The 14631-nt window shown below is 41.9% G+C and overlaps 1 protein-coding gene across 4 annotated transcripts in view; it reads left to right on the top strand.

The window, feature by feature from the left end:
- LOC114603506 (uncharacterized) overlaps window positions 1–14631 on the top strand; it is a 34726-nt gene that overhangs the window by 13832 nt on the left and 6263 nt on the right. For 3 of the 4 annotated variants that reach the window (XM_077932134.1, XM_077932135.1, XM_077932133.1), the window contains 18 exons: window positions 830–856; window positions 2211–2231; window positions 4079–4102; window positions 5469–5492; window positions 6500–6529; window positions 8419–8445; window positions 8987–9013; window positions 9730–9780; window positions 9866–9904; window positions 9983–10015; window positions 10279–10311; window positions 10397–10426; window positions 11081–11113; window positions 12557–12589; window positions 12852–12884; window positions 12970–13002; window positions 14112–14144; window positions 14442–14474. In XM_077932134.1, the coding sequence (XP_077788260.1) occupies window positions 4079–4102; window positions 5469–5492; window positions 6500–6529; window positions 8419–8445; window positions 8987–9013; window positions 9730–9780; window positions 9866–9904; window positions 9983–10015; window positions 10279–10311; window positions 10397–10426; window positions 11081–11113; window positions 12557–12589; window positions 12852–12884; window positions 12970–13002; window positions 14112–14144; window positions 14442–14474 (516 nt within the window). In that variant the 5' untranslated portion in view covers window positions 830–856; window positions 2211–2231. The remainder of the gene's footprint in view (window positions 1–829; window positions 857–2210; window positions 2232–4078; window positions 4103–5468; window positions 5493–6499; window positions 6530–8418; window positions 8446–8986; window positions 9014–9729; window positions 9781–9865; window positions 9905–9982; window positions 10016–10278; window positions 10312–10396; window positions 10427–11080; window positions 11114–12556; window positions 12590–12851; window positions 12885–12969; window positions 13003–14111; window positions 14145–14441; window positions 14475–14631) is intronic. The other variant, XM_077932137.1, reaches the window with a different exon arrangement.

Below are 14631 nucleotides of genomic sequence, written 5' to 3'. Positions count from 1 at the left end.
CACAGCCTGCATTCGCTCCATAAGACGCACACACATTTCCCCTTACTTTTTAGGAGGGAAAAAGTGAGTCTTATTGTTGAATAGTGGGTAGACATGGCAGACGACACAGCAATTTCTCCAAAGCAGCTCTTTATTTTGTAAGCTGGAACAGAACTGAACAGCAAACAGCTCAGCTGGCCTGCTTTTATAGGCAGCCGGCTGTCAACATTGTAGCAACAACAACCCAGTGTTTCCCGCCTAAAATAACTGACGTGGACCTGAGTGAAAACTATCTACAGTATCCCCCTGCTGGCCCAGGGTGAGAACTTCAGTACATAACACTTAAGGAGCAAAAAATATGGAACTTACCTGACCTCTTATTGCCAGTGTACTTGCACCTTACTTGGAGACTGCAAGGGAGAGGGGAGAACTGTGTGATGCAAACAAACCAGCTGAGCAAACCTGGAGCTCCTGCCAACCTCCCTGCCACCTCAACCCTTTCCCTCTGGTAAGACACAGCAATGCCATTGGCAGGAGGTCTGGCAAGCACTGTTCTGCCTCCACTTCTGGCTCCTCCCAGTTCTGAGTATAACTGTGCTCACCATCCTTCCACTCACAAATCCATCCCTGCCTCCCACGCCCCCACAGCTTCAGGTTTCTTCATTTCAGCAGTTTATGCCAAGTGACTGTGATAAGTCTCGTTTTTTTCTGGTTGTGAAACTGTATGTTTTGGAGGAGAAAGTGTGCACATGCAGGGGGAAATGTGCAAAGGTTGTATCAGTTTAATTTCTCATGCGGAAGCCAATAGGAAAAAAATAACATCTATTTCCCCCCCCCTTCCTTCTTGTAGCTTGGTTGGTTCGGCAGAAGGAAACAGGTATGACAGGTTTCGTTTCTTTGATTGTAATCTCTTCTCCTTGTCCTTTCTTTGGACCAGCACCTTGAATATGTGAGCTTATGATCCATCCCTTTCATATTCATGCACATGGACACACAGAGAGAATTATTGTGTCCTTTCTTTCCCTCTTCAGTTATTGGATCTAAGTTAAGCATGTATAATCCTGGGTACAATGCCTTCTGCTAAGGTTGCTACTTACATATCACACAAAAAGATGATACAGACCTGCATAATTTATTTGTAGAGTTGGAAATTAGAGATCATTTCTCTAATTTATTTGTAGAGATCATTTATTTGTAGAGTTGGAAATTAGAGATCACAATCTTGGGGAAGATTGTGACCAGGTGGCCTGTGTGTCTGCTCAGTCTGATGTCTGTGGGCTACTTCAAAATATCTGCTTTCCCTTTTAACAGTACTTTTCCTTTAAACTGGACTGGACTGGTTTGAGAGTCCCTCAAACAGAAGATTGAAAGGCAACAACACAACAAAAATACAAATTCTGTAGTTTTAAAAGACACTGTATGCAACATATTGCCACTACACTGGTACCTCGGGTTACATATGCTTCAGGTTACACACGCTTCAGGTTACAGACTCTGCTAACCCTGAAATAGTGCTTCAGGTTAAGAACTTTGCTTCCGGATGAGAACAGAAATTGTGCTCTGGCGGCGTGGCGGCAGTGGGAGGCCCCATTAGCTAAAGTGGTGCTTCAAATTAAGAACAGTTTCAGGTTAAGTACGGACCTTCTGAACGAATTAAGTACTTAACCTGAGGTACCACTGTAAATAGGTCGAGTTAATTGTGCCCCCCCTTTTAAAAACAAACCCCCCCTGAAACTGTAATTTTGGAAGTTAAAAGAGCACATACTAAAGAGAATATGCAAAGATTGTATCAGGCTAGTAACAGGCGAAACAACAAAATAAATACAATAGGATGAGATTGAAGTTAATGGACTTACTTTTGTAGGCCTTCCTTAGATGGTAAGCTAGAGTTGTGTGCAGATGGCCTCTTAACACTTGATAAAGTGTGTGCAGAAAATTCTGCAAAATGGCCTACTCTTTCTGAGCTTGGGTGGGTGAGAAAAAAATAAATCTCAAAAATGTTCTTGGAAAAAGAACCTTCTGAAGAATTCTGGCTCAGCTCTATGACCAAAACATAATAAGCTCTTTTAATTTTATTGGGGGTTGCTTCCAATAACTAAGAGTGTGCTCAAAGATCTGTACACTTAAACAGTTTCATCTTTGATGTGGAGAGCAATAATATCAATTAACTTCTCCTTTCTTTCTTTCTTTCTTTCTTTCTTTCTTTCTTTCTTTCTTTCCTTTTTTTGTAGACTGACGACAGCCCAAATTGGGTAAGATGCTTTTTTAAAAAAATGTACCTGACATTGTGATTTCTGCGTTAAGTTGACACTTATATCCCAGTCCCCTTGATCTCAATACAGCTCCCAAGTTATATGTGCTTATAGGTAAAAGGTAAAGTTAAAGGATCCCTGGACAATTAGATCCAGTCAAAGGCAACTATGGGGTTGCGGCGCTCATCTCGCTTTCAGGCCGAAAGACCTGGCGTTTGTCCACAGACAGTTTTCCAGGTCATGTGGCCAGCATGACTAAACCGTTTCTGGTGCAACGGAACACCGTGATGGAAACCAGAGCGCATGGAAACACCACTTACTTTCCTGCCACAGCAGTACCTATTTATCTACTCGCACTGACGTGCTTTCGAACTGCTAGGTTGGCAGGAGCTGGGACAGAGCAACGGGAGCTCACTCCATTGCGGAGATTCGAACCCATTGCACTCTAACAATGGAATCCTACGTATTCCCCCTCAGGATGCAAATGCAATAAATAGATAAATAAAGTAAGCCCCACTGAGTTCAATGTAACTTAGTCCAAAAAGACATTGGGCGTAGAATTTTACCTTTGGAGCGTCCCAGAAGAAAATTTTCTAGGCTAGTGGTCTGTTGGCAGATGAGATAGGAACAGAATATGCACCTATACCTTAAGAAAGAGTGGGCACAACACAATGATGTGTGGCAAATTCCCATTTAAAAAGCCGTAAGAGAGAAACCTGGGCTGTGTACACAGTGCCATTTACTCTGGCTTGATTGCACCCCCGCTGCTGTTTTGACCTTAGCCACATCCCCATATCTGTCCTGTAGCTTCTTGAGACATACTGCCATTTGACGCACCTCCTCTCAAACCATCTTCAATCTGATTTGAAAATGACAGCCACATGCCCTTTGCACCTAAGCTGGGCTGTTTAGATTTTGGGGCAGCTGTTGTGAATGCACAGGTGACAGCTTAGTGAATAGGAGTGAGGTAGTGGGCTTAAAGCAGCAGGGATGCCAAACAAAGAATGCGCATTGGGTGAAGACATCCTGGCCTCTTTAGCGTGTACAGCAATGTGCTAATGTGATTTGAAACACAGTGGGTGGGTGGGAATAACCTCACTGTTAAGTCGCTAACATGTACAAAGCAGAAGTTGTTACTTCCTTCTCTGGTGGGTCATGGTGCTATTTGTTTTCACAATTGCCACAGTTTTAAGCTCATTGGTATTCTTGTAGGGCTGCTTGGGGAGAGTTGTTGAGACAAACATGGGGTCTACCTGACGCCCAACACCCTTCTGCTGAAATTCTAAATGGAGGAACTGACCCCTGCCTTCCTCCAGGGATGTCCTAGGAGGGGCATCTTGCTAGCTCAGTGTGTGTAAGCATGCAATACTTACGTGGTGCTGTGCACAACGTACACGTCTGATTCCACACATGTAGCGTCCTTGAGATATTTATCCTTAGAGCCAACTGGCAGCTTTGGAGATGGAGAGGCTACACTGAGGTTCTCCTTTCTCATATTGTCGAAGATCCCACCTGGCTTTCAGGTGTGCATCGCAGCCCTTGCTGTACGAGTTGCTGGATCGGGGCCTTAGGCAGGGCTTGCTATAGACATTTTCCTGGCTGAGGCAGAGCACCAGGTGTGTGTCTCTCCCTCCTCTACCAACAATTTCTACCTTTTTGTGACACCCAAGACCTGACGTCTGAAGTGGCTACCTCACTTTGCCTAAAGTTATGAATGGCCTGGCTGTAGAACGCAGAGTATGGGCAGGTCCCCATGCTGCATTTTTGGTTCTGGATGTGAGTTTACCATCTTAACCCCATGTCTGGCATCTCTCCTCTTTGAATAACCTACATTCTTTCCCCTCCAGATGAAAAGATTATTCGAGATGCCGGTAAGTAAATGGAAAGGATTTTCTTCTCTGGTTGTTTCATATAATCTTAGTGCCCAATACTGAGACGTGTTAAGCGGAATGAAAAGTTGTAAAGACAGCTACTAGGGCTAAGATATATATATACTGTATATATTTAAAGTCTGGAATACCAGGCAGCATGTCAAGACCTGAAGTGAGATGACCAGGATCCAAATCTGAGCCACAGTACTCCCTACATGACTTCTCTCTTAGCCTGGTCTACCTTAGAGGGTTGAAGCAACGAACCCTCTTCATTGAAGAAAAGTGAGATAAAAATGTAATATGAGTGGATATAAACCATGTGGCGATCACACAGGGTCCCCGGACGTTTCACCATCTATTGATCCCTGTGCCACCACTTTATTTCTCACTGCCACCACCCAGGCCCTACCTGGTACAATACTGAGTCCAGTCAGGGTTAAATTGGAACATAAACTTCTGTTTATTTATTGCAGTTTAACAAGTGTGTGGTTTCATAAATGGTATCAGTCAATTACAATCATAGGGTGCCTATCCAGACCTATAACTTCCGCTACCTGCTCTCACTCACTTAACCACCTCTCAGATATTTACTTGTCTTCCTAGCTCCTAACAGTTCCTGACTCAGCCTATTTCGCTACACTAACTCAATTTACCCACAGGCTCTATCCCAATTCACTCCCACTCCAACCAACCACCCAATTCCCAACAAACTCCCCTTTCGCCCCTCCCAGAGCTGGTTTTATAGTCCCTCTGACTCCACACACACACACCCCGGGTTCTGATTGGGTAACTTGTTTGACTATTTCACCTCCAGCACTCTCATATGATCACGTCATAAGCCACCCCTTAACTCTCTTCCCACCGCCGTCCCTGGGGCAGTTTATACATTCAGTGGAATCAAATAGGGCTGTACCACTTCAGGCTACAAGTGGTGGGTGGAGTTTACATCTGAATGCTCCTCTAACTCAGACATGGCTTTGCTTCTGCTAGAATCCCAAGACCCACCAAATAGAACTAGGTGCAAAAGACACAGGCTTAGAGTTAAGTAATTGCAAACCCAGCAATTTGTTCTGAGAAGTAGGGCTCAGCTATTGTACATAGATGTTAAAAAACTTGGAGACCACTGTGAAATCCTGAAATGTCCCATTATATAATGGAATTCCTCAGTAATTCCTCAGTGTTGCCTTCTGGGATATGTTACCTACGTTGGAGTAGGATGGCTGAAATACAGTACCCCTAATCCCCAAAGACCTAGAAGGTAACCATATTTAGTGATAACAAAACCCACCAAGAGATCCAGAAGGATGTCTTGTTTGCACTTACGAAGTTAAGAAACTCTGAATAATGTATTCCTTTTTCCTTATAGATGGAGCTCGTAGAAAGAGTGAAAGTAAGTGCAGTATATGGAAAATGCTTTCTATATTAACAGATTCATATAATTTCAGTGTCTCATCCTGAGCCAAGGGTTTGAGTAACGGTGTGTGTGTGTGTGTGTGTGTGTGTGTGTGTGTGTGTAAAGATTGGTACTGGACTGGATTTGAGCCAGTGTGATATATAGAATGACAGAACTGGAGTAGTGAAACCTTGATTTAAATCTCTGATTAGCCATGTATGTACCCATGTAAACTTTTGGGTCAAAGATAAAATACTCAGAAATACCGGTAACCTATTTTCGGCATTGCATTTGTCCTATAACACAGCTGATCAAAAACCACAACAAAAACTAACAATGGCAGACACAAATCATGCAAGCATAGATACGTCAAATTATTTATGCATTTTGTAACTTAAAATTAATGCTAAGATCCACTGAGTTCAATGAGACTGATTCTCAGGTTTGCATGTATAAAATATTTAGCTAAATCTGTAAAAGTTAAGAATTTCTAGCAACCTACTGAAATTAAACAGTCATTCCAATACATAAATATAGCTGTGCTGGCTGAGGCTGATGGGAGTTGTAGTTCAACAGGTCTTAATGTTACCACAGTGGGAAAGGGGTAGCACACAAGACCCCATGTCTCCAACACAGCCAGACAGATGTTTCCTGCCTAAGCAAAATTCCTGGGTAGAGTTATTCAACCATGGGTGGTGTTTGTTCTCAGAAAATATGACAGGTCTATTTCTTGTCATTGAGGGCCCATCCACAGTTTCATTTGTCCCATGATTTCAAGTGATTTCAAGTCACAAATTCGAGACGTGGCTGTTTGTTGTTGCTGTTTGTTGTTTTTGTTCCGCCGCTTTCCCTGGGGAAACCTCCTGCTGAATCGGAAGAAACAGAATCCACAGAAAACCCAATGGGCCCTGAGATAATGGGCACCTTTCTGCTACCTTAGGAATCATTTTAATGAAGTGCTACTTAAAGTAACTCCTACTGCCCCCCCCCCTTTTATTTTATAGGAAGCGTTTTCTAGAAAGAATTCTCAAAATGTAAGTACTGCCGGGGGGGGGGGGGTGTTCACAATTTTGCTATTCCAAAGGCAAGCAAGGTTTGGCATGAATGTGAAGAGCCTTCCAGTTATCTTCTTAAGTTTGCAGCTAGAGCAATTCCACAGCTTTTTGTCCCAGAGAATGAAAAGGTCACATACCGCCACGGTCACCGGATGTGTTGGATTTGTCAGGTTGACTTTGATACTCCTGGGCATGGTCAATGAATTGGCTGTGGGCAAAGGAATTGGGCATTTGCGTCTTTCTAAAAGAACAGAGGGAATCGGTTTGCCAAAGATGCTGTGGTTGAAACATTCAAACACACACCGGGGATCAAAAATCTGTTTGATTTTAGTTCACGGTAATTGGAAATGTACATGCAGCTCTCGAATCAAATTCTTTGAGAAAAGGTATTGGATCTCACATAACAAGTGGGCAGAAGGTACACAGTTTTTCCAGCCATCCTCTGGAAAAGCTGCCAGACTTGTTTAGATGTTATAGTGTTTATGTTGCAGTACAATCTTTGTATAAAAGACTGGTGATTGCTGACAAGGTACTGTATATGGCAACATTGGCGCATTTCCCCCTAGAATAATAGGTGCTGGTACTCACTGCAAAGCTGTTACGGTATGTGTCACACTTTTTAACAACAACAAAAAGAGGTACCATTGAGTACCCCCTGAAAAAAAGGCACTGGGCAAAATGATAGCAAGAGGAGGCAAGGTACTATACCAGTCTGTGATACAAATATTGTACTGCAGCAATACTGTCTGAACCCAAATAAATCACAATCAATGAGTATTTTTAAAAATATAGGAAGGCAATATGCGGTTAAAATGTTTGCGACCAGTATTGTTTGGATTTTGCAGAGTATCTGAGAGAACAAATGATACCAATTCAGGGGGGAAATGGCTATAAAAGCGTTGGTGAGGAACTCAGGTTTACCAGTGCACAATGGGTAAAATAACCCCATTTAATGAAAGCAACGATGAAGAAAATTATTTAAATTATTTATTACCTGCCCTCCAACCCAAGGTCCTAGGGCAGGTCCCAGCAATTGGAAAAAAATGTTAAAAACCATTTAAAACAAATTACAATCATAATGATAGAGTGGGTCCCAAAAATATAGATCTCAAGTGTCCAAGACAAGGGTAGAATGAAGTGTCTCCAGGATTCTTCAAGAACTGCTTAGTGAAGGCACCAGATGCACCTCTGTGAGGAGGGAATTTCAGAACTTAGGGGCTGCCATGGTCTGAGAATGCCTTTTCTCGCCCACCACCACTGAGCTTCTGAAGGTGATGAAACTACCAAGAGGTCTCTCTTTGCAGAACTTAATACTTGAGAGGGACTGTAAGGAAGAAGGTGTTCTTTCAGATATTTGGGGCCCAAGTTCTTTTGAGCATTAAACACTAGTGTGAGCATCTTCGTTTGGGGCTGGGAACAAACTGGCAACCAATGCCGATGTTGTACAACAGGGCTCATATCTAAATGAAACCCCAGCCAGCAATTTGGCTTCATTTTGAACCAATTGAAGTCATCTTCAAAGGCAGCCCCACCTAGAGTACATCACAACAGTCCAGCCTGGAAGTTAACAGAGTACATAGCACAGTGGGCCAAATGGGGCCAGAGCTGGGGAACCAGCTGAAACTGGAGAAGGCAATCCTAGCCAATGAGGCCACCTGAGCCTCCGGTGAGAGCATTGGATACAGGAGAACCTCCAAGCTATGGACTTGTTGCTTCTAGGAGAGTGCAACCTTGTCCAGAACAGCCCATCTCTCCACCTCCTGGATTTGAGAACTCAGGACACAGAATACCTCCATCTTTTCATAATAGCTCTCTTAAGGAACTGAAGTAATTAACTCTTCATTTGTTTCTTATCTTTTTCTTTCAAGAATAACCGCTATCAATGGCCGTTCCAGGTGGGTAGCTTCTTTGTTTATTACTTTTCTTATGACCAATTCACATGTACTATATGTACACTGTTAGGGACAAAATGTTGGAGTTCTTTTTTTAAAAAAAATATATCCTATGCATGAGAAGATCATTCAAGAGGTCACCACTGCCATATACTGAGTCAGATCATGTGCACCTACAATATGCCTGCAAATTCCATCTGCTGCCTTGAAAAGGGGTGAAAATACAAACATAGCTGTTTTTAGATTCCCCTATTATAGTGCCTATTATAGTGAATTATAGCAGCTATTATAGCACCTATTATAGTGAATGGGGAAAAGTTGGGCCTTGCTTTTAACAGACTGTATTTGGTCCTGATCCCAAGTTGAATTATAAAGACGCTGAAACAGATCAAGCTGCTTCCCAAAGATACAAGGCATATCTTGTGGCTGACACACGTGCCTAATGCCTATATAAGGCTAGACTTCTGCCATGCTTTTTTTAAAAAAAATCAAACAAACGTTTATTAGAAAACTAACAAAACTTTTTAAATTACTGTTTCTGTAGAGTAATGCTGGTTCTTACCAACAACAGGTGAGTATGACAAATTTGGTTTGCCTCCTTGTTTCATATCCTGTGGTAGCTAAGTGAGCTACCATATATATAAGTCATAGAGCCATAGAGCTGCACATGATCCAAAGAGTTGAAAAGCTATTTCCATGTGCCTAAGAGGCCTTTGGACTTGTTAGGCAGCAATCCATCACTTCCTCATGCCTCAGGATATTTCATTTTTGGAGTAAAAACTGTGTTATATGGCAAAGGAATCCAGCCTTGAAGCGGGGGGAATCCAAATTTCTTTGGGTGCTTATATTTAGACTGGGCTTGCCTAAAGTATTTATTTGGAATAACATGCTCCAATTGACTCTATTAAGCAGGTATGCCCCCTACTTTCTGGTTCATGTCACTGGCAACCCCTCACTTTACAAACTCTTGCATGATACCCGTGTTCTTCACAGAACTCATCATTAAAAAAGCGGTTGTTGCATCATTTTTTTTAAATCAAGACTTTATTATGAAGCTAAAATAACAATGCAGTAAGGAATATGAAATAAAGGAAAATGAAAAAGTACAAAAAACAGGGTTCACAGAGACTACACAGTGAATCTGAAATAGTACAAAACAAATGTCATGAACACCAAGTATAGCCGTATTTCTTTGGGACTTGCCTTCCGCATGTTTGGCCTATTATGTAAGTAACAATTTCTCAGAAATAAAAATAATGCAAACAGTTTCTTCCTTTTCTTCTTCAGCCTCCCCAACAACCTCAGCAGAATCCAGGAGCAGCCGTATATTTATATGCTGTGAGTATTAATTTACTACCAACAGGATTTCACATCATTTGGGTTGTTTTTGAAATGTAAGCATTTCCTTCCCTTTCTCATTTAGCCCGCTCCTCCACCACCAAATCAAGGAAATGGACAGTCTGTGAGTATTAGTTTCTTAGAACAAAATTTTAAGTCTTTTTATTTTATATTCAAGCATTTACTTTCCTTTCTCTTTCAGGGTCCTCAGCCATATCCAGGATATGGACCGCCTGTGAGTATTAGGCCACTTCGAGGCTGATGCTATTTTTGGATGGGGCTCACTCACAAACTAGCAAATTCAGGTTGCACAGTTAAAGCTGATTTGAAGCCCTTGTACAACATTCCTTCCTCCACCCCTCTGCAAATTGGACTGTTTGCAATAAGGAAAGTAACAGGAAAAGTGTGGGATGACACTACCTTGACGCACTATTTTATAACCTCCCAGCAAACAAACCATAACAAATGCCCAACAAACATTCCTTCCTTCTCTTTCAGCCTCCACCACCATATGGACCATATGGACCACCTGTGAGTATCAGTTTCCTAGAAACAAGATTCTGCATGATTTGCATGGTTTTTGAAATGGAATCATTTTCTTCCTTTTCTCTTCCAGCTTCCTCCACCCAGTGGAAATGATCAACCTGTGAGTATTAATTTCCTAAAAGCAGGATTCTTTATATTTTGCCCTCTGTTGCTATAGCACAACAAATCCACTTTATAAAAGAATTTGAGGCTATGTCCATGCTTCCATTGATCATACATTCACTGCATTTCCAGTACTGGTTTTTTTAAATTCTATATTCACATGACAATATATTAAATGCATGGGCACCCTGCAATTTGTTGTGAAATATTACCGTTTGATGCATTGTTTCTCAAATGAGTTTCAGGACGATTGGATTAAGCCATTCCTGTGACACTAAGCTGTGCTCATGTAAACAGCTAAATGGAAAGTGCTTTGAAATGCTTTAAGGTGGTAATGTGAACACACCCTGACTCTTTGCAGTTTGGAAAGTGAAATGCAAGGAAGAAATGATTAATGGGAAGATGAAGGGAGGGGGGAGCAAACCAGGATAAATGCAGAATGAATGCTCATTATCGTTTAACTGCCCTACGGACAAATCAGAACAAATGCTCAATAAAGGCCAGGCACCGTTTGCAAAAGCTTTGAAGAAGCAAATCAGGATGAACACTCAATAAACAAGTAATCTGGAGAAGCACTTGATTTCCTACAAAAAGTATTTTATATTTGTGTATAGGTTTAGAATGCAAATGTTTTCTTCCTTCTTTCTTTCAGTCTTCCGTATCATTTGGAATATATGGACAACCTGTGAGTATTATTTACCTTTGTTTAGTCGTTTAGTCGTGTCCAACTCTTCGTGACCCCATGGACCAGAGCACGCCAGGCACTTCTGTCTTCCACTGTCTCCTGCAGTTTGGTCAGACTCATGTTTGTAGCTTCGAGAACACTGTCCAACCATCTCGTCCTCTGTCGTCCCCTTCTCCTTGTGCCCTCAATCTTTCCCAACATCAGGGTCTTTTCCAGGGAGTCTTCTCTTCTCATGAGGTGGCCAAAGTATTGGAGGCTCAGCTTCATGATCTGTCCTTCCAGTGAGCACTCAGGGCTGATTTCCTTAAGAATGGATACGTTTGATCTTCTTGCAGTCCATGGGACTCTCAAGAGTCTCCTCCAGCACCATAATTCAAAAGCATCAATTCTTCGGCGATCAGCCTTCTTGATGGTCCAGCTCTCACTTCCATACATCACTACTGGGAAAACCATAGCTTTTACTATACGGACCTTTGTTGATAAGGTGATGTCTCTACTTTTTAAGATGTTGTCTAGATTTGCCATCACCTTTCTCCCAAGGAGCAGGCGTCTTTTAATTTTGTGACTGCTGTCACCATCTGCAGTGATCATGGAGCCCAAGAAAGTAAAATCTCTCACTGCCTCCATTTCTTCCCCTTATATTTGCCAGGATGTGATGGGACCAGTGGCCATGATCTTCGTTTTTTTGATGTTGAGCTTCAGAACATATTTTGCGCTCTCCTCTTTCACCCTCATTAAAAGGTTCTTTAATTCCTTCTCACTTTCTGCCATCAAGGTCATCTGCATATCTGAGAATCACAGAATCATAGAGTTGGAATAGACCACAAGGGCCATCGAGTCCAACCCCCTGCCAAGCAGGAAACACCATCAGAGCACTCCTGACATATGGTTGTCAAGCCTCTGCTTAAAGACCTCCAAAGAAGGAGACTCCACCACACTCCTTGGCAGCAAATTCTACTGTCGAACAGCTCTTACTGTCAGGAAGTTCTTCCTAATGTTTAGGTGGAATCTTCTTTCTTGTAGTTTGGATCCATTGCTCCGTGTCCGCTTCTCTGGAGCAGCAGAAAACAACCTTTCTCCCTCCTCTATATGACATCCTTTTATATATTTGAGGTTGTTGATATTTCTTGCGGCGATCTTAATTCCGGCTTGGGATTCATCCAGCCCAGCCTTTCGCATGATGAATTCTGCGTATAAGTTAAATAAGCAGGGGGACAATATACAGCCTTGCCGTACTCCTTTTCCGATTTTGAACCAAATTATTTACCTACCAACATGCATTGTTTTTGAAATAGAAACATTTCCTCCCCTTTCTCTTTTAGCCTCCTCCCCCACCAAATCAAGGAAATGGACAGCCTGTGAATATTAGTTTCTTAGAAAAAGATTTTAAGGTTTTTTTTAATTGTATTGGAATGCAAGCATTTTCTTCCCTTTCTCTTTCAGGGTCCTCAGCCATATCCAGCATATGGACAGCCTGTAAGTATTAGGCCACTTCCAAACTGATGCTATTTTTGAATTGGGTTCAGTAACATACCGACAAGTTCAGGATGAACAATTAAATTGATTTGATGCCCTTGCACAACATTCCTTCCTCCACCCCTTTGCAAATTCGACTCTTTGCAATAAGGAAAGTAACAGGGAAAGTGTGGGATGACACTAGCTTGACACACTATTTTATAACCTCCCAGCAAACAAACCACAATGAATGCCCAGCAAATATTCCTTCCTTCTCTTTCAGCCTCCGCCACCATATGGACAATATGGACCACCTGTGAGTATCAATTTCCTAGAAACAAGATTCTGCATCATTTGAATTGTGTTTGAAATGGAAGCATTTTCTTCTTTTTCTCTTCCAGCCTCCTCCTCCACCCAGTGGAAATGATCAACCTGTGAGTATTAATTTCCTATAAGCAGGAGTCTACATGTTTTGCCCAATAAACAACTGATGTTGTTTTCCAACCTCCCCACGAATTTTCTGCAAATGGTTCAGGCTGAATGTTAAATAAGGAGGCTGGATGCAACCTTAACGTCTTACAAATCAGTTTTGCAATCATTCCCATCCCCTTCTCTTTCTCTTCTTCTGTATTAGGGTGCCTCTGGAGTGTCAGTATGTGCAGGAGGGATTCAGGCACATAGCAGAACTTTAGTTTAGAGCAATTAAAGTAGATTAAAGGCATCTATTGCTATAGCACAGCAAATCCACTTTATAAAAGAATTTGAGGCTGTGGTCACACTTTTGTTTATCATACATTCACTTCATTTCCAGTGCTGGTTTTTTATTGCATATTCACATGACATTATATTAAATGCATGGGCACCCTGTAATTTGAAATGTGAAATACAGTGGAACCTTGGGTGTTGAATGTAATCCATTCTGGAAGACCATTTGACTTCCGAAATATTCGACAACTGAGGCACAATGGGCGGTCTGCAATTTCAATGGAGAAAATTGAGAACGCACCTCGGAAGCCATTTGATAACGGAAGCAATTACTTCCGGGTTTTCAGTGTTCGAAAACCGAAACATTTGGCTTCAGAGACACTTAAAAACTGAGGTTCCTCTGTATTACCATTTGATGTATACCAGTTTCAGGACAATTGGATTAAGCCATTCCTATGACACTAAGCTATGCTCATGTCATCAGCTAGATGGAAAGTGCTGTGAAATGCTTTCAGGTGGTAATGTGAACACACCCTGATTCTTTGTGGTTTGGAAAGTGAAATGCAATGAAAAAATTATTAATGGGAAGATGGGGGGGGGCAAGCAAATTGGGATGAATGCAGGACAAATGCTCATTATCATTTAATTGCCCTACAGACAAATCAGAACAAATGCTCAATAAAGGCCAGACACAGTTCGCAAAAGCTTTGAAGAAGCAAATAAGGATGAACATTCAATAAATAAGTCATCTGGAGGAGTACTTGATTTCCAACAAAAAATATTTTGTATTTGTGTATTGTTTTGGAATGTAAACGTTTCCTTCCTTCCTTTGTTTCAGTCTTCCGCATCAGTAGGAATATATGGACCACAAGTGAGTATTATTTTCCTACCAGTGTGATTCTACATCATTTGCATGTGGTACTCTGGTTATGAACTTAATTCATTCCGGAGGTCCGTTCTTAAGCTGAAACCGTTCTTATCCTGAGGTGCGCTTTTGCTAATGGGGTCTCCCGCTGCATGTGCACCTCTGGCGCGTGATTTCCGTTTGCATCCTGGGGCAAAGTTCACAACCAGGAGCAGCTACTTCTGGGTTAGCGGCCTTCGTAACCCAAAGCGTTCGTAACCAGAGGTACCACTGTACAAGAATTTCCTTTCCCTTCTCTTTCAGGATCCTCAGCCATATCCAGGATACGGACAGCCTGTAAGTATTAGGCTACTTCCAGACCAATGCTAAATGGGGTTCACTCACATACTGACAAGTTCAGGTGGCACAAATTGATTTGATGCCCTTGCAGAGGAATCTTTCCCCCACTGATGTGCAAACTGGACTTTTTGCAATAAGGAAAGTAACAGGAAAA

This window comes from Podarcis muralis, chromosome 7, assembly GCF_964188315.1.
Source record: "Podarcis muralis chromosome 7, rPodMur119.hap1.1, whole genome shotgun sequence".
NCBI lineage: Eukaryota > Metazoa > Chordata > Lepidosauria > Squamata > Lacertidae > Podarcis > Podarcis muralis.
This window is presented reverse-complemented; position numbering and strand designations above follow the sequence as displayed.